This window comes from Felis catus, chromosome D1, assembly GCF_018350175.1.
Source record: "Felis catus isolate Fca126 chromosome D1, F.catus_Fca126_mat1.0, whole genome shotgun sequence".
In the NCBI taxonomy this organism is placed as follows: domain Eukaryota; kingdom Metazoa; phylum Chordata; class Mammalia; order Carnivora; family Felidae; genus Felis; species Felis catus.
The window spans coordinates 61,428,809-61,449,617 of NC_058377.1; the positions used below are offsets into that span (position 1 = coordinate 61,428,809).

General features: G+C 35.7%; 2 protein-coding genes across 2 annotated transcripts; both read left to right on the plus strand.

Annotated features, from left to right (window-relative positions):
• Window positions 1-1,063: 1,063 nt before the first annotated feature.
• Window positions 1,064-2,292, plus strand: LOC101089798 (olfactory receptor 52A5-like). The gene has a single exon (XM_006937030.3). The coding sequence runs from the start codon at window positions 1,324-1,326 to the stop codon at window positions 2,260-2,262; it is 939 nt and encodes a 312-aa protein (XP_006937092.2). The 5' UTR covers window positions 1,064-1,323; the 3' UTR covers window positions 2,263-2,292.
• A 15,409-nt stretch (window positions 2,293-17,701) lies between these two features.
• LOC105260969 (olfactory receptor 52A5-like) lies at window positions 17,702-18,911 on the plus strand. Its single transcript, XM_011286661.3, has one exon. It carries the CDS (start codon window positions 17,891-17,893, stop codon window positions 18,839-18,841), a length of 951 nt encoding a protein of 316 aa, XP_011284963.1. The 5' UTR covers window positions 17,702-17,890; the 3' UTR covers window positions 18,842-18,911.
• Window positions 18,912-20,809: the final 1,898 nt, after the last annotated feature.

A 20,809-nucleotide genomic window follows, 5' to 3' on the forward strand; every position in this document is an offset into this window, starting at 1 on the left:
AGGGGAATTGCCAGCACACGTGAAATTTAAAACATGTTCTGCCACTTTCAGAGCACAATGATGGCAGAGTACAGGGAGCCTAGCTGGGTAATAGTTCCCAAAGGTGGCTCATTAGAAATATGCTAAAAGTGGTTATTTTTAAATTTTTTTTGATGTTTATTTATTTTTGAGACACAGAGAGACAGAGCGTGAGTGGGGGGGGGGGTGCACAGAGAGTGGGAGACACAGAATCCGAAGCAGTTTCCAGGCTCTGACACGAACTAGAACCCATGAACTGTGAGATCATGACCTGAGCCAAGTCAGACACTTAACTGACTGAGCCATCCAGGTGCCAAAATTGGTTATTTTTTATTAGAAATAATATCATAACCTGAATCCCACTGAAAAAATATAATTACTTATTTACTATTGCATAGTATATATATTTGAAGTATAGATGTTCAATGGTTTTGATACTTTCTGATTTATTTTAATAAAATAATATTAAGATCAGTTTTTCCTATATACATATGAAAATGGAAATATTATTTTAATAATAGAAAAACTTCTTGATGAAATAATCAGAGAAATATTTGATTTGGGGCTCTTATTCAATCAGAAAAAAATATCCCTAGTTCAATTTTCAAATGAGAAATAAATTTTCCAATGAGCAAATCTTGTAAAACACTTTAGTCTAACTTAAGTTTGTCTTATTTATGCTTTGTCACGGTAAATTTTATTTTTATTTGAATTATTTATCAAATATCAAATTTTATCTACATTTTTTTCAGAATATTTCCTTAGATTCCAACTTTGGGATAAAGGCAGATTCTAAATACACCACTGTAATCTTTTTTACATGCTCCATATGCATAATTTTACACTACAGCTTGTCATGTGGCATTGCCACAGGCAGATCATTGCTTCCTGAGGTCAAAGTCCCCACTTCATGACTTCTTGTTTGCCTAAGAGAGAGAATAGCTCCTCAAGAGTGAGTGTTCCATTATTATTATTGTTGTTATTGTTGTTATTTTACTCCTGACTGCCTGACTGAAAGATTTTAAACTTATTCGGTTAAAAAAACAAGAAAGAAGTTTAACATAGAACATCAGTTAAATTCCCCAATCCTATCCAAGATAAGTCATCTAGGGAGCCTGTGTCTGTGTTCCTGGATGCATTTAATTGTCCCATCAAGAAATGAGTATGTCTGACAAACTGCCATTGAAACCACACTCAGCCTCTGATTGTATGAATGCAAGTGAGAAGAGAAAACAGCAGACAGACACTCAATGCATACTGGCACTTTGAGTCAGAAGCTCTAAACCAAGAGTCTCTAAAACCAACATGCTCAAGCTCAATGGCACAGTCTTCATGCCCTCAGTGCTGACACTGGTTGGGATCCCTGGCTTGGAATCTGTGCAGTTCTGGATTGGAATTCCTTTCTGTGCCATGTACATCACTGCTCTGTTTGGGAATTCCCTGCTCCTGGTCATCATCAAATCGGAACGCAGCCTCCATGAGCCCATGTACCTCTTCCTGGCAATGCTTGGAGCAACAGACATTGCTCTCAGTACCTGCATCCTACCCAAAATGCTAGGAATATTCTGGTTCCATTTACCAGACATATATTTCAATGCCTGTCTCTTTCAGATGTGGCTCATCCACACCTTCCAGTGTATCGAATCAGGAATTCTGCTGGCCATGGCCCTGGACCGCTATGTGGCCATCTGTGATCCCCTGAGACATGCAATCATCTTTACCCACCAACTAGTCACTCAGATTGGGGTAGCAGTGACACTCAGAGCAGTCATCTTTTCAGCTCCATGTCTCATCCTCATCAAATGTCGGCTGAAACACTTCTGGACCACTGTGGTCTCCCATTCATACTGTGAGCACATGGCCGTCGTGAAGTTGGCAGCAGAAGATATTCAAATCAACAAGATCTATGGTCTGTTTGTGGCTTTCATTATACTTGGATTTGACATAATCGTTATCATACTCTCCTACATCCGAATATTTATAACTGTCTTCAATCTGCCTCAGAGAGAATCTAGGCTCAAAGCCTTTAACACCTGCATTGCCCATATTTGTGTCTTCCTTGAGTTTTATCTCCTAGGTTTCTTCTCCTTCTTTACACACAGGTTCGGGTTCCACATTCCACCCTACATTCATATTCTTCTGTCCAATCTTTATCTGCTTGTCCCTCCTTTGCTCAATCCTATTGTGTATGGGGTGAAAACCAAACAGATTCGAGATCGGTTGTCCAAGATTTTTTCACTCTAAGGATCCATTTTGATTTCTCACTATCTTTATTTCAAACAAAAACAACCACAAAACAGTGAAAAAAACATTGATGAAAGTCTATGTTTTCTCAAGTTCATTGTGCACAGGAATATAAAATTATAGTTTTGCATTCAAGAAAGTAAGGCTCTAACTCCTATTTCAAAATTTTCACTTGTTTTAGATACAAAATTAATTGAAACACACAGAGATAATCATATCTAGTCCACACATGACAGACAAAGTTATGAATACATTTTTGAAGCTCAATCAGCCCTCAGTCACTAAGACAGACATTTCTTAAAATCAAATTAAATATTAATATTTGGCCTCTGTTTACAAACATCAAATGGCCTTTTTGCTACTACATAAGAAATTCAGTCTAATATATTATCATACTAATGTATATGAAACTAAATCTATCGTTTATTTACTATCATTTATGATCACACTTTGTCATCCTAAAGTTCTTTACTGAGTGATCATGAATTAAGCATTAAGTGCAGATTGAGATTTTTAATTTATGTATCAAAATGTAATCATAATTTCTTCTTTCCCCCAATAGTATTTCACACAGCCTTCCATGGGGGCATATGTAATATATTTATTAAATAAATTACATTCCAGTAGAGAAATTTGAACTGAAGACAAATGAAGTAAATGTGGAATGATTAGCAGTGAGCTTACTTGCTTGTTTTGTGGTAAGACCTTATAAATAAGCAAAATAATATTTTAAATAGCAAGTTTTATAACTTTATTATAGCAATCATAATAATAAAATAAATAAAAAATTTAAATGTAAAAGTCATCAGGCTGGTCACGACAACTATGCAAGGGAGATGCATGACGATGGCCTAATGATATAACAGTATGAGATGTAGATTTCGACCCTATGTCTCATTCTATATCCTGACTCTTTGGTAGTGCGTGTTCACATCATGCTTTCATATAAACCTGATATGTTCACATTGTGTTTGGTTGATGAAGTATAGTGTCAGAATTTATGAGGGCAAAAAGTAGCAACTTCATTATATTAATGTGTTCAGATTTTGGAATAAATTTTCACATGGAGACTTGGTCATCTGTAACACACAAAATTGTGTGGGGTTTTCACTATTAACGTTGCACTGCCCATTAATTTCAAAGATGATCGATAATCTGTATGTGCCAGAAGTCAGGATTTATCCAATTGGACATTTTTTCTTGCTTTTAAGACATTAATCTCTTCAAGAGATATCTCCATCTCTGTTACTTTTATGTCTCATACTCATTGTGATATGCCCTCTACCTGGAGCCTCTGTCTCTGATTCCTTTATGGGTGGAATCTTCATTCTATAGGATTAGGCTCAGAAATTTCTTGGTATCTTCCCCAGGGTGACTTAATTGAGGTTTCCTTTTGGGCTCTGTGTTATTCTTTGCAATCCATAGCAGTGTGTACAGTTCAAACCATATCATTTTAAAATGTATCTATAGTTTGGGGGATTACACTGGATGTCTAATAACTTAATATTTACCACTTAGTGTCACTTAACTTTTTGTCATATATATATATATATATATATATATATATATATATATATATGACACTAAATAGTGACTTGCACTATCTTTTACTGGTTTCATTGACTTAGTGTTGCATTCACTGGCATAAGGAATTTTGAAGGATGGTCTAGGTGGAAAAAAACAGCCATAAAATCCGTTTATTCTAATGTTTAATTTATGAACTAAAACTCCCTAGTACAGGTATCTACTTGGTGGCTATAAATATGATATAGAAAAATGTTGAGTAATTCATCTTCATATTTCCGATGCCTCATATGGTTCTGACCCTTGTATATAAGAAATACAATTTTACTGAATAAATGTAAGAATAAAATTTCATTCAATATCTACTTTCATTCTTATATGAACCGTATAAAATATTTCATGCATGTTAAAGATGATGAGCATGTATTTCTTCAGCTTGGGTGGAAATTATAAGTACCAAAAAAGAGAAAAGTAGGATGAAATCTGTAGTTTTGGATTTCTACTGAAGACATCAGTGAACCTCAAGGTTTCCAATCTGGGTTGATATATAGAAAAGTAAATACAGGTATAATTTACGTAACATGGGTGTGAGTGTGTATGTGTGCAGGAGTGTACGTGTTTGTACTCTCTAGCACTTTGTCCTCTGAGATGGCCTTTGAGCAGTAACTCATCAGTATCAATGAGCCTAAAAGATGCCTTCATCACAAGGTAGAACACTCAGTTTATGGGGTTGTGAAATTCCCTTCTGGTGACCTTGAGTTTATCATATGAACTAACCCTTTTTTAGACTGAAAGCCTTTCTTTGGGTCTAGATCTTTCTTCTGTAAGTAGATATAAACTGCTCTGAAGGTAGGGAAAGATCTGATTAATCCCTGGCTCACCAAAGCTGTAGAACCTGATGGTATAGGTTTCACTGAAACTCCCCACCTCTTAGCATGAGTTCTGTCGATGCTGCATATCGCTAGAGTTTGCTGCATACTCTCGCTCCCCAAACCTCACAGTATTTTCAAACAATATCCCAATTCCTCTAGAACTAATCTTTCTAGCCCTGAAAATTGCATGCCGTTCTTCAACTATTATTTTACACCTTTCTCTGAAGGCTTTAGGAAAACATCACTTTGCAAATTCTGGGTTATGTTTAGAATGCTTTTATTTATGCATTGTTAGTACTATACCATCTAAATATTACTACAAAGCTTTAGTTTTCTATTATTTTCTGGTCACACAAGATTCTGTCTGAATATAATGAGTAACTGAAAACATGGCCTAAAGTTTCACTTTCTCAAATCTCTAGCATAGTACTCAGAGAGTTACTGATTGTAGGATCAACAGGTATTTACTAAGTAACACATTGGTGGATTTGGGATGACACTGGTTACCTGTAAGATGCATCATTTAATGGGCTGAATTTTTCACATTTTACTTATTGGTAGTTTAGTATGACGGCAAAGGGAAAGAAACAAAGATATTAGTGGGCATTCTGTTGCAAGGTTAGGTCTAAGGGGAAGTGTAATTGTTACTCATGAAATAGAGGAATGTCATTTTACTTTTTACTTTTTTTTAAGGGAGAGAGAGAAAGTGAGTGGTGGAGAGGGGCAGAGGGAGAGAGAGAGAGGGAGAGAGAGAGAGAGAGAGAAAGAGAGAGAGAGAGAGAGATTGCCTCAAACAGACGCCACACCCCGTGCAGAGCCCGATGTGGGGATCGATTCCATGACCCTGGGATAATGACCTAAGCCGAAATCAAGAGTCAGCAACTCAACTGACTGAGCCACCCTGGCACTCTGAAGACTGTCATTTTAGTTAGATAAACCATCCTGGGTAAAAGATAAACCATCCTGGGAAGCATTTCACAGTATGTTAACTTTGGGGGAAAATTAGTACAAAGATACTCTTTTAACTAATATCCATTTAATAGAAAAAGCAGATTCCTAAATGTCCATGTAACACTAATGACATATGGCTTTTAGTCGGTTTTCTGCTACACCAACATATTTTATTTCCTTTGGTTAATTCTATGCTCATCAAGAATTATATAATATATACTTTGAGTAATTTATGAATTAATTCTTGTTTAACATATCTTTTAGGTAAATAGGATGTATAGTGTTGAAATATGTAAAAATAAATGTAATAGCATTATAAAAATTCCTATGAAAACATAAATATTCATTATTTTGAATATTATATACATATGAAAATATATTCAATATTTTAAAAGGTATAAGTACAGCATAACAATTTTTTAAATACTTTCAATTGAATTTGCTTATAATATATTAATGTGACTGGGGAGAATTTATTATGGTCTGAAAGGATTCTCCTTCACAATGTTTTTAATTTCTTATTGAATTATAAGGAAGGTGAGACAAAAAGTTTTGGGAAGTGCTTTTTTTTTTTTTTTGGTATTGTTAATGAAAGAAAAACACACCTAGAAATATAAAAACATTTTAGGAGTAGGTATCCACTGGTCTTATATTAAAAAACAATGGCATTGGGGCCCCTGGGTGGCTCAGTCGGTTAAGCGTCCGGCTTCGGCTCAGGTCAGGATCTCGCGGTTTGTGGCTTCAAGCCCCGCCTTGGCTGTGTGCTGACAGCTCAGAGCCTGGAGCCTGCTTCGGATTCTGTGTCTCCCTCTCTCTCTGCCCCTCCCCCGCTCATGCTCTCTCTCTCTCTCTCAAAAATAAATAAAAATTAAAAAAAATTAAAAACAATGGCAAATTATTATAATTCTGTCTCAAATTAAAATAAATTTTATAAGTTCCATATATGACTTTTCAATGATTCCTTAGATTTATAAAAGTTTATCATATTGTAGAAATTGCTGAAACCTATGGAGAAATGTTAAATCAGAGTATTATATAGCAGAAAGGTGAGACGTGTCCAATGATTAAAAATTTTGAATTCCGTACACATATTAGCTATCACTTATTTAGTCCTATATAATGTGTTCTGTCGTTTTGTACATGGTGTTGTTTTGATAATTCTAAAATGTATTGTTTCTATAAAGGAGAGAAATAGCACAGATTTAAATAATATGTTTAATGTCTTACAAAATAATATGTTTAATGTCCTACCAGTTTGACTAACAATTTATAAGTTTCCCTTTATTTTATCATATCTTCCCTTTAACAGATAAAATAGATTATGTTTACATCACTAGGGGAGCAATTCAAGTCTTAGACTATTCTCTTTGCATTCATTATTTAATTCCAAAGCTGTTCTTCCTCTTCTTCCAATCCCATCACACCTCACACTTCACACCTCACACCTCATTCAAATAATTGAATGTAAATGTATGATCCATGGCATTTGGAGAACTGTCCTCAGTTTACATTAATGTCTATGGACACTGGGAAAAAGTAATAAGATATTTATAAACTACATGAAGTATATATACGTATACTATATTTTATATATAGTCATAAATGATATATACATATAAATGACAATTCATAAAGTATATACATATTTTTAATGTTTATTTACTTTGAAAGAGAAAGTGTGAGCGAGGGAGGCATAGAAAGAGAGGGAGAGAGAGAACTCCAAGCAGGTTCAACTCTATGAGCACAGATGTGGGGCTAGATCTCAACACTGTGACTATGACCTGAGCCTAAATTAAAGTCGATGCTTAACCAACTGAGCCACACAGGTGCCCCAAGTATATACATATGTGTTTTATGTACTTATAACCTATTCTCTTCAATCGGGCTTCTACAGGAAAGATCAAGACCCTCTCATGAAGCCTTCCATCACATTTCCTGACCTGAATGTTCTTTGGGTTCTCCGTGTGTATGTGAAGTTTTTTAGTGAGCTCACATAGTTGTGGAAAGTTAAGGCAGGGCAGGCTAAGGGTTTCAAGATTAAGGCCTATGCCATTGCTTCACAAATATGAGAAGGCCCAAAGAAATCACAAAAAATGGTCATGAGTAATAGGAAGTATAGTTATCTAAGACTGTACTAGAAATATCTCTGAATGTTCAAAATGTTCTATCCCCTCTCAGACTGGGAAGCCCAAAGGGAAGTGTAAATGCATTTTTTTGTTTAATAAGATTATTTCTATTCAGAAAGTTATAACTGCAGAGTTCCTAACTTTCTGGTTTGGTTGATTTTGTAATGATAAAAACAACAATGACAGAAATAACAATAATAATTATACATTTATGAGAAAATCTTGCTTCCCTCAGAAACCACAAAGTACTCTCTCCCTGTCAACAACTCTTTTTCTATTTAAAACAGCAAAGTCTATACTAGCCACACTTTAATACCACAAGATATTCTAGGTAAAATAGTAAATACATGTACTAGAGACAGCGCAGGAATCAGGAACCAGCTTAGTTCATTTTTGTCTAAAATAACAGTTTCTGGGCACCTGGGTGGCTCAGTTGGTTAAGCATCTGACTCTTGGCTTTGACTCAGGTCTTGATCTCACAGTTTTGTGAGTTTGAGCCCCACATCAGGCTCTGTGCAGCTGGCAGCACAGAGCCTACTTGGGATTCTCTCTCTCCCTCTCTCTCTCTCTCTCTCTCTGCCTCTCCCCAATTTGCACTGCCTCTGTCTCTCTCAAAAAAAAAAGCTTAAAAAAATAAAAAACAAATAAAATTACAGTTTTCTGATATAATAAAAGTAAGATGCTTCTATGAGCCAACCCAAATGAAAGTCTGAGTAGCAGATTCTGGATATTTGGAGTTGCCTACCATTAGTTCATTAAAATTGACTGCCACCAGCGTGGTGTCTCAAATTAAAGAACAGTGCTATGTGGAAAAAAATCCATGGGTTCAAATAGATAGTTCAACACAATCAGCTATTGTTGGAAAGACTATTTCTACCTCTCTTTTTCAACTTCATGATATATTCAACTTTAAAGTTTATTTATTTATTTATTTTGAGAGAGAGACAGAGAGAGAGAGAGAGAGAGAGAGAGAGAGAGAGAGAGAGAGAGAACAAGCAAAAGAAGGGCAGAGAGACGGGGAGAAAGAGAGAATCCCAAGCAGTTTCCACACTGCCAGCAGTGCCCAGATTCAGACCTTGAACTTATGAACTGTGAGATCATAACCTGAGTCAAAACGAAGAGTCAGATGTTTAATTTACTGAGTCACCAAGGTGCCCTGATATATTCAACTTCAGAGTCCATTGAAAGCCTATATGTTATATGATGGCATTATTTGCCCCGTTTGTTACTAACCTCAGTGTCAGACAAAGACTGAGATCTCTTCTGTAAAAACTTTGTGGGATAGGAACAGAAACAGCTAAGATTCAGGGAATAGAGGCAAACACGTTTTGGATTTTTTAAATATATCTTTATGCCAAAAAAAATTAAGAAGCAAATAAATCTAATTGTGCTGACCACAGGGAACATAACTGATCACTTCTTTATTACTCGGGAGAATTGCATCACAGTCTTGCCTAGCTGCTAACACTATATTTCTCTCAGTGGAAATAATTTTTTACATTAAAAACTCTGTGGTTTTTTTTTATCTAAAATAGTTTATAACTACACCATATGAGTAGGTAAGTGCACAGAAGAAAGCAGAAGAATTAAACTTGTGAGTACATGTTCTCATAAGTGGCTCTGAGATCTAGATAAATATTTAGAAAGGATCCAAAGGAAGTGTGGGGTAATTGCACCTTATAATTGTGCATAAGAAGTCACTCCGAGCAGAATCCTTGAAGGGAAATAAGTAATTCACTTATCAGATCTGACCCAAGATATATTTTGACCCAGAAAAATGTTCTTGGAAGAATATTCTTGGAAGAACATTTTTCACCTTTCTTTTCTTCTCTCATCCATACGTAATGTCTGTAGATCTTTCGTTAAAGCAGGTATGCATTCTGACTCAGGTGAATCTATAAAGATAATGCAGAAGTGGGAACAAAGAAAGCTTACACATAAAATAAAATTCCTAACATTTTTCTTAAACTGGTCCTTTGTGTTTTCTAATCCTTCTCTATGCAGATATACTCCTGGAAATAGAACAAATGGCTTTGCTTCCACATTAAATTTGATGTGTTTTTGATATTAAACATATCCAGGGAAATTAAACTGCTAAATTAATTAATTCCTACTAGGGTGCACTCAGTAACTAGTCATTGTCTTGCATTGGAGAGCATAAAGGAAGAATTTGGATTTCTGCTTAAGAACATCAGGAGATGAGGGGTGCCTGGGTGGCTCAGTCAGCTAAGCTTCTGACTCTTGATTTCAGCTCACATCATGATCTTGAAGTTCATGGGGTCAAGCCTAGTGTCAGGCTTGCCCCTCCTTCCTGCATGTTCTCTCTCTCTCTCTCTCTCTCTCTCTCTCTCTCTATATATATATATATATATATATATATATAAACTTTAAAAAAAGAACATAATGAGATACTTCATAGAGGGGATGATTCTTGAGCTGAGAGTTGAATAATAATTACTTGTCATGTAATAAAGGTATTGGATACAGGAGGAAATCTAAAGAAAAATGTATTATAAGGAAAGGGAAGTATAATAAAATTGTAGAATCTAAAATGGTTTTTAAAATTCTAATATATGTTTTCTTATGGCAGTAAGTTTATAGCAGGGTTAAATTAAGTGTAACAAAAACAACACGGTTAATAGTATATACTAAAGTTCACGTCCTGTATGCTAACTATACATTTAGTCACTAAATGTATAAATGAGTTTGAAGAAATGGTAGGTTATCTATTTTTTTCTGGAGAAAATGAGATTTTTTATTGCATATACAATTATGCACAGTAATAGAACTCTTTATAGCTCTCTTGGTCTAATGAGATATATTAGCTTCATGGTTGGTGAAGCTAGATTAAATGAGAATACTAGAATATCAGGCAAAAAAAATAAGTGTTTTTTTTTTTCCTATTTCTCACTGAAGTAGAGGGACTTTTCCATCCAACCTCAGCCAGTCAGCAATGAGGTTAACCACGATGTGGCATCAGAAATACAAAGATAAATACTGCTCTTGACTATATTGGAGACAGACAAATAAAAATGATAGAAAGAGAGATACAGAGTCTTAGAAAAAGAGACGCAGAGAGATCCCACCAAAGGTAAAAAAAAAAAAAAGACTCTCCTATAACTAATACTTTTCCCAATCTCAACAATCTTATGAGTCACTTTTCATCTTCACTTTGTTGGCAAGGTGAATGATGAACTGGAATTAAGGGTAGGAATTGTCTTCCCAAACATTTTAAGGTAGGTATTGTCTACTTGATAAGTTAACAAGAAGAAGGAGTATATGGAAGAAAGTCCTGTCAGCAGCATTAAGAAAAGTGAATTCAATTCAAAAAAATCTTTAAATCTGTTCTATTTCTTTTTCACCATGGTAGAACTGTTTAAAAGGCAGTTTGATGTTTGATTTCTATTGTCAAGTTAAATTTATGGAAAAGCAATATGTATTTCTGCTTTTTCAGTGATCAGCATAGCTGTGGGGCTGGGTAATATTGCCAGAAGAAGACACCTAGAATAATAAGGAGAGCCATGAATATAGCTGTCAGTGGAATTCATGGTACCAACAGTGTAAACAGAGTCAGACAAAAGAACAAAGGAAGGGTATGTTGAGACAGAAGAAAAATCAGGATAGGTTATGATGGAAACAAAGTATGATCACATTTTGAGATTTTCAGACACAGACTGATGGTAATTAAAGAGGCAAAGGTTATTTTGTCACTTGACCGAGGAGTAGCTAATGTATCATATCATGAATAAAAAGTAAGAGAAGAATGTGAATTAGGAAGAGATAGTGGCCCTGAATAAGAGAGAAAAATAAACATGTGACCACAACATGCTGGAAATAAAAATGAGATATTTATCAGAAAACAAAGTTATGATGAGTAACTTGTGTATGAATAATGTCTTTTGTATACGTTTCCAGATGATGTGCAAGTTTATGTGATAGTTTTATGAAGTTCTATGAATGTGAAACATGAGTGAAAGCTTTTATACATGGGGATTTAAAAAGTAGCAAAACAAAGTAAAAGACCTTATTTTCCTCATTCCTGATCGTTAACACATAATAAGTATATTATTGTTTCTGCCAGGACAGAAAAATAAAATCCAGATACAGGAATACTTGTCCCCTTTCACCTTTTATTTCTGTACTCTACATATAAAAATTCTGTGCCTTTTAGTCATTTACCTTTTTTTAATTTGGAAAATTTAGATGAATGTAATTTGAAGCCAATAATCTCACTCAACAAGTTATATTCTATATATTACCAAGACAGAAAAATTCTAAAAGAATTTGTTGGCTGATACATAGGCACAGATAAAAGAATGAGGTGGGTAGACAACAATTTTAGGACTGTACTGACCAATGAGAATACAGGATAGATTGGTCTTAAGCACTGAGGGATGGAAGGTGATGTACATGGGTGGTATTACCCAAAGGAGACCTTGATTGAAGGTGATTGAAGATGTAATGGTAGCAAACTAAGAATACTGACCTCCCACTAAGGACCTTTGTGAAGGTATGGGGAGTTAGTTAATCATGAGAATTAACGACAGGGAGATACTTAGTCAGGGATGTTGGCATGTTCTTTAGTCAGCCATGATGAGTTTGATTTAAACAACAAATCAGACAAAGAAACCCAACAAACAAAATCTTTGGATTTTAAAAGCCCTTTAAAGACTAAGGGATTTAAACTGCAGATTTTTTTTTTTTTTGGCTCATTTACAATCAGAACTTCATACCTCTGAAATGAAGTTTATACAACCAACTAAAAGAAGAAAATCTATTATCATCCAACAAAAGTAAGAAGTAGAAGTCCACCTTGAGTAGAATTAGAGTTATTTTGGATTTTAGTTTCTGTATTTATTTTGAGAGAGAGAGAGAGAGAGAGAGAGAGAGAGAGAGAGAGCATGCACAAGCGCATGTGGGAAGGGAGGAGAGAGAGAATCCCAAGGAGGCTTTGCACTGTCAGTGCAGAGCCTGACACGGGGCCCGATCTCAAGAGATCACAACTTTGAGATAACAATCTGAGCTGATATCAAGAGTTGGGCACTTAACTGACTAAGCCACCCAGGTGCCCTGGAATTAGAGTTTTAACGTCGATTTGAAAAGCATTCATTTCATACATCTATCTCTCTGTATTATTTTGTAAAAATTTAAACCGACTCAATAGATGTTTACCTGCTAATGAATTAATAGCATACAAGGTAGCAGAGAGGTCAAAGCTGAAGGTTTTTATGATGAATCATGTAAGGAATGCCAGGGGGTTGAGTCTTTTCCATGTACATATAAGATTGTTTGATTTTAGGATCCAATAAATCCTCATGTGAATAGAAATTAGCTTTCCCTTAGATATTAAGTCATCCTTAGAATAAAGCTTCCTTCGGGTGGTTGTGGGTGTAGTGTGGTGTGGTCACAGATGAACACTGGCTCCCTTAGAACTAATAGAGAATACCAAAGAAAGTGATTAGCAAGTGTGAAAAACGAGATGATGAAGGTGGGAAAGAAAGTTTCTCTGGAGATTAATCATCTCCCTTCCTACGCTAGAAAGAGAAAAGGAACTATACACATTATCAATAACTGAAATGGACTTGCTTCGACAAATTTTTAAAGTGTGTGTGTGTGTGTGTGTGTGAGAGAGAGAGAGAGAGAGAGAGAGAGAGAGAAAGAGAGAGAGATTGAGAGAGAGGGAGGGAGATTGAGAGACACACAGAGAGATAGGGTAGTAACAGAGTAGAGTAGATGTGTTTAGGGATGTAAGGATGTGTGAGAGGAATATGAAGAGCCAGGAACAGAACAATTAGATCGATCCAGAGAATCAACACAAGGTTCCTGACCATGGATTCTGAGAGCTAGACTAAAAGAATGGCTGCATATCAGTGATTTCAGATTCATCTGAGTCCTCGATTACCCAGTAATCACTGAGGCAAATTCTTAGAGAATCAGGAAGGTTGAAGTTTTCAATTAATTGATCCTTCAATACAGAGATTATCTTGGTAGAAACCACCTAAAGTTTGTATATATGCACAATTTACATCCTTTCAAAGGAGAATGCATTTAGACTTAGTATTTTGCATGTGTTGAAATGAAACAAACAAGGGGGCAATTTGTGTAGAATGCCTCATATATCTACATCCTACCTGCAGCTTCTTGGGGAAGGTTAGCTTTGCCAGGGGAAGGGCCCAAAGAAGCAGAAATTAATTGAGTCATTTCTACCAAACTTTGTCATTACAAATGATAACAATAAAACTAATGTTTGACATCTATGTTAAAGATCAACAACCTTCTTATGTTGAAGACGTGGGGTCTGAATGCATGGTATAGTCTAAGCACAGGGCCGGATGTTCCATTGGGAAAATAGAGCTGCAACATAAAGGGGTCAACAGGGGTGCAGCCTCATTGTCTGCTGCAGGCAAATTCTGCAGTAGTAATGTGTTTACTCAGCCTCCGGCACGTTGTCTTTTATACAGGAAGTACTCAGTAAAGGGATATTGAACTTAACTGAATTCTATCGCAATAGTGTACCCAAGAGAAGGAAAACATCCAACTGAATGTGATAATGTCATAGTTACGTGATTTGCAAGCAAATGTTTAAATTGGAACAAATACTAACACTCTCACAGCAGAATGAATGACAGTAAACAGGCCACTCAACTGTGCATTAATTTCCAAGGTTGGGTTTTAGGAGCAGGTATTTAATAGAAATGGGAAAGGGGTGGGTGAGGGAAGTGGGGAAATACCGCACTTTGATTAAAGAAGACAGTTCCACAAAATTTTAATTTTCTTGTTGAGCGTTACCTAGTTTGGGACAATTTTAGCCTTTATTTCTGGCTTTATTAGATGCTTTTGTGTGTTCTAGGAATTTTATCCTACTCATGAAACCAAAGAAAAATTAGATTCTATGTAAAGAATACAATCACTTTAATAAGAAATATAAGAAAAGTATTTTTCATCAATAAATCATAGTAATTGAATTTCATTGAACAAATACATTTTCAGTATTTTCTGTTATATTTTAAGTACTTATGTCATTTGATATTTTCAGATTTATCTTACAAAAATTATCTTGTTTAGAATCAGTAATTACCATCTATTCTTTGAAAGAACATTATTTATCGATCAGATATTAATATGAGGAAGTTTTCCAACAGAAATACGATACATTATCTTTTCATTTTAAGCCATTATTATTTCAATTACAATTTTCTGTACAAAATGTGTATATCTGAATTTTGATAAAAAATTTTATCCCTGCATCGAGACTTATTTCAAAATCTGTCTAGCTTGTCATTTGATGTCATCAATTTTATTTGTGCTGTTTATTTCTAAAACATCTAATTTTATCTGGGATACTGGAGAATATTTCACTAGGGTCCATTTCTGGGGTTAAGATTTGTTTAAAATACTATAATGTAAGCTCTGCTATAGACCCCTATATGTATATATTTAACTTTAATTTTAATAGGCTTTATTTTTAGATTAGTTTCAGGTTTACAGAAACACTGTACAGGAAGTATAGAGTTTCTATATACCCTGTCTTCCTCTGCCATCCTACATTTTCTCTGGTAATTAACATATTGCATTAGTGTGATACATTTGTTACAAAAGTTGAGCACGTAGATAATTATTATTAAATAAAGTGCATAGTTTACATTAGGGCTCATTCTTTGTATTGTACATTTCTTTGTGTTTGGATAAATGTGTATCATATCCATAATTACAGTATCATGTAGAATATTCTTCTGTCTAAAAAGGCCCTGGGTTCCATCTATTCATCCTTCTCTTTTCTCTCTCAAACCCTGGTGACTGCTGATCTTGTTATCGTCTCTGTAGTTTTATTTTTCCAGAATATGATATAGCAGGGATCACATGTATTAGCTTTTTTAGGAACTGCCTCATTGACTTAGCAATATGGATTTAAAGTTTCTACATACCTTTTGTAACTTGACAGTTCATTTCTTTTTATTACTATTTCATCATAGGGGTGTATCATGGCTTGTTTACACATTCACCTACTGGTAGAGATATGGTTGCTTCCAAGTTTTGGCAATTGTGAATACAGATGCTATTAATATTCATGCACAAGTTTTGTGCTTACATAAATTTTCAATTCGCTTGGGTTAATACTTATTGGACTTCGTGATAAGCCTAGGCTTAGCTTTGTATGCTGTCTTTCAAAGTAGCTGTACCATTTTGCATCTTCACCATTAATTAATGAGAATTCTTGTTTCTCCACCTCCTCACCAGCATTTAATATATCAGACTCTTGAATTTTAGCCATTCTAATAGGTGTGTGGTAGTATTATATTGTTATTTTAATTTGAAATTCCCCAATGAACTAGGGTGAGCATTTTTTCTATGCTTATCTGTCATCTATATATCCTCTTCAGTGAGGTTTCTGTTCAGATTTTTGCCCATTTTAAATTTGGTTATTTTCTTATTGTTGAGTTTTAAGAGTTCTTTGGATATTTTGGAGTAAAAGTCCTTATTTCAAATATGTGCTTTGCAAATATATTCTCCCTGCCTATGCTTTGTCATTTTATTCACTTAACAATGTCTTTCACAGAGCAGATGATTTCCAAATTTAATGAAGATCAGCTTATTAATTGCTTTTTTCACGGATCATACCTTTAATGTTAACTAAAAGGTGACTTTCAAAGCCAAGATCTCCTAGATTTTATCCTATTGTCTCTTTTAAATTTTGTATAGTTTTGTATTCTCAATCTAAAAGTATTATGACCTGGAGTGCCTGGGTGGCGCAGTTGCTTAAATGGCTAACTCTTGATTTTGAATCAGGTCATGATCTCACTGTCCTCAGATCAAGCCCCTCATGGGGCTCTGCACTGGGCATGGTGTCCTTCAGATTTTCTCTCCCTCTTCCTCTGCCTCTCCCCCACTCACATGCACTCTCTCTCACTCTCTTTAAAAAAAAGCAATCAATCGATCAATCAATTAATCAATTAAGGTTTTTTGAGAGAGAGAATGTGAATGGGAGAAGGGCAGAGGGCAATGGAGAGGATCCCAAGCAGGCTCCACACTGTCAGTGCAAAGCCCCATGCAGGGCTCAAACCCATAAACTATAAGATCATGACCTGAGCTGAAACCAGGAGTCCTACGCTTAACCAACTGAGCCATCTGGGGACGCCCCAAAATAAATAAATCAATAAAAATACTGTGATCCACTCTGAGTTAATTTTTGTGAAAGGTGTAAAGTCTGTGTCTACATTCCTTTATTTTTGCGTGTGAAATGTGCAATGCCTTCAGCATGATTATTTGAAAAGACTATTTTTCTCCATTAAATTGCCTTTGTTCCTGTGTCAAAGATCAGTTGACTACAAGTACGTGTGTGCCTATGGGTGGGCTTCAGTTTTGTTCCCCTCATCAATTTGTCTATTCTTCTGCATGATCATACTGTTTTGATCACTGCATCTTTAAGTTCAAAGTCCAGTAGTGTCAGTGCTCCAAACGTGCTCTTCTTCAGTGTGTGTTGCTATTCTGAGCCTTTTGCCTTTCCATATTAACTGAGGCAGAGATGTATGTATACACAAAATAACCTGCTGGGATTTATAATATTAAGTTTTCCTTTCCTAGGCACAGAGATATTTAACTTTTTATTACAATGATGCAAATATTGTTATCTCTAAGGTCAAAATCACTACTTTATAACTTCCTATTTTCCCATGGTACAGCATACTGCTTGAAATGGTGAATGTTCCTCTTTTTTCCTTTGTCTTTGTGTTCACTGCACACTAAATGACTATCTATGAATTTCTCTTGGGTAAAACCAAATTGATATATGTAACATCGTAAGTTCCTGAACCTATTATAAAACTAAACTAATATCCTTAACTTATAAATGCACACAAATGCACATACATCACCAGTTATGAGTGGGTCTGCTTTGCATATTGAATTCTTGTGTATATTTGTGTGCCTTTGTGGGGAGGGAGAGAGAGAGAGAAAGAGAAAGAGAAAAAGACAGAATTTAGGGATCCTGTATATGCATCCCTAGACTTACAGCATCAATAAACATGTATACTTGAAAAAATGCCCTTTAAAGACACATTCAATTTTTGTTTCTAGGAATGTCTACATGAGAACAAATAAAGAAGAGAGAAACACAAAACAAAACTTGAAGCATAAATCAGGCAACTCTAAAGCCACATGTTCAAGCTCAATGGCACAGTCTTCATGCCCTCAGTGTTGACACTGGTCGGGATCCCTGGCTTGGAATCTGTGCAGTTCTGGATTGGAATTCCTTTCTGTGCCATGTACATCACTGCTCTGTTTGGGAATTCCCTGCTCCTGGTCATCATCAAATCGGAACACAGCCTCCATGAACCCATGTACCTCTTCCTGGCAATGCTTGGAGCAACAGACATTGCTCTCAGTACCTGCATCCTACCCAAAATGCTAGGAATATTCTGGTTCCATTTACCAGACATATATTTCGATGCCTGTCTCTTTCAGATGTGGCTCATCCACACCTTCCAGTGTATCGAATCAGGAATTCTGCTGGCCATGGCCCTGGACCGCTATGTGGCCATCTGTGATCCCCTGAGACATGCAATCATCTTTACCCACCAACTAGTCACTCAGATTGGGGTAGCAGTGACACTCAGAGCAGCCCTCCTTGTAGCTCCATGTCTCATCCTCATCAAATGTCGGCTGAAACACTTCCGGACCACTGTGGTCTCCCATTCATACTGTGAGCACATGGCCGTCGTGAAGTTGGCAGCAGAAGATACTCGAATCAACAAGATCTATGGTCTGTTTGTGGCTTTCACTATACTTGGATTTGACATAATCTTCATCACACTCTCCTACATCCGAATATTTATAACTGTCTTCAATCTGCCTCAGAGAGAATCTAGGCTCAAAGCCTTTAACACCTGCATTGCCCATATTTGTGTCTTCCTTGAGTTTTATCTCCTAGGTTTCTTCTCCTTCTTTACACACAGGTTTGGGTTCCACATTCCACCCTACATTCATATTCTTCTGTCCAATCTTTATCTGCTTGTCCCTCCTTTGCTCAATCCTATTGTGTATGGGGTGAAAACCAAACAGATTCGAGATCGAGTGTCTAAGATTTTCCACTTTAAAGATCCATCTTAAGGGGTGCCTGAGTGACTCAATCAGTTAAGCAGATGACTTCGGCTCAGGTCATGATCTCACAGCTCGTGAATTTGAGCCCCGCATGGGGCTCTGTGCTGACAGCTCAGAGCCTGGAATCTGCTTCAAATTCTGTGTCTCCCTCTCTCTCTGCCCCTCCTCCGCTCATTCTCTCTCTCTCTCTCTCTCTCTCTCTCTCTGAAAAATAAATAAAAACATTAAAAATTTTTTAAAATTAAAGATTCATCTTGATATCTCATTTATCTTTTGTCAAATAATAAAAATTTCTTTAGAGAAATACTAGTTTGAGTCACATTCTGTGCTGTCTCCAGTTTGTTTGTGCTGCTGACATATAAAGTTTTAGGTTTTACATAGAAGACAGGCTCTGATTCCTATTTAAACAAGTTCACTTTTTATGGATACAGAATTAATTAATCAATAGATGACATAAAAGGCAGAAAACATGAAGACTTGTTTCTGGTTTAGTCAGTGAAGAATTTTCTTCAATCTTTCAGTGAGGAAGTTTCACAAAAACAAGTAAATTTAAGTGGTTACCCTCTGATTGAAAATTTTAAGATCATGCAGTTCTTTAAAAACAATAAATTCATTCTAAAGTTGATAAGTTCAATGATCATGAACTAACTGCTTCTTTGTCATCTAATTTTGATTTCAGTAATCTTTCTCCTCCATCTCATCTTCATCATCATTTTATCACCATGAAAATCTTTTAACTTATTTTCTGACTTACTTTCATCTGAGCACTATGAAGGTTCAGATGTTTAATTCTATATTGGAATTGTTATGATCAGTGAATCAATATGGGTACATTATAATTTACTAAAGTTCATATTTTATTCATTTTTAAAAATTTTACCTAATTTCTTCCTCATCACCCCCACCACCACCACCACCACTGGGTCCCATCCTGGATGCCCCATTGCATTTAGGTGTCAAGAGTCCTTAAGCTTCTTTTGGCTATACTTTCCTTCTTTTCAATGACTTGGACAATATTGAAGAGTACTATTCAGGTATTTCATAGGAATCCCTTCCATTGGAATTAATCTGATGTTATTATAATGAGTAGATTGGAATTGTATATGCTGGGGAAGAAAGTCATAGAAATTAAAGGCCCATTTTGATCGCATATCAGGAGTACATATTATCAACAATTTATCCACTGTGTGTATTGACTTTAATTACTTGTCCGAACTAGTGTTTGTCAGATTTCTCAATTTTAATTCCCATTTTATACTGCATTTTTGGAAGAAAAATCGCTATATATAGCCTATACTTAAGGAGTGGGGATTTATGTTCCTTCTTTTAGGATGGAATAGGTGCACAATTTGTTGAATTATTTAGAATTCTTTTACATGGCAGATTGATTTATTCTCCCTACTTATTAATTTATTCAATCATTTATTTAGATCAGTATAGATTTACGGGTATTTTTGTTATAATTTGGGTTATAATCCAATGTTACTTTATTTTATTGCTCACGTTGTCCCAGTTTGACCATTGGGTGCACTTTCATTTGGTTTTCACTCCATTTTGACTAACCCCTCATTTTGTGTGTGTGTGTGTGTGTGTGTGTGTGTGTGTGTGTGTGTTAGTGTGTGAGTGTGTGTGTATGTGTGTATAGCAATTCTTGCTTTATGGCATTGAAAGGTGCTCTAGGCTCATCTTGGGCATTTCCTCCCCAGTCCTAGAATTAGCCATTTTTCTAGGAAGTTTCATTCCTTTTACTGGTGAATAACGTTAGAAACCAGTAACTGGGCCCCAAGTATGCTTGTTGCTGCCTGGGTATCTTTCTTTGGGTTCTTTCAGCTGACACAGCAATGAACTTTGTGTGTATGCTAGCCTATGTACGTACACATATATATAAATATTTCCATATGCAAACACTGTATCTAAATTAAGTTAATATAGGGTTCTTACTAATATCTGCAACATTAATTCAAGAGACAGAGCATG

Bases quoted from the DNA above. Each gene is read 5' to 3' on its own strand.
- LOC101089798 (XM_006937030.3), top strand. From the start codon at position 1,324: ATGCTCAAGCTCAATGGCACAGTCTTCATGCCCTCAGTGCTGACACTG.
- LOC105260969 (XM_011286661.3), top strand. From the start codon at position 17,891: ATGTTCAAGCTCAATGGCACAGTCTTCATGCCCTCAGTGTTGACACTG.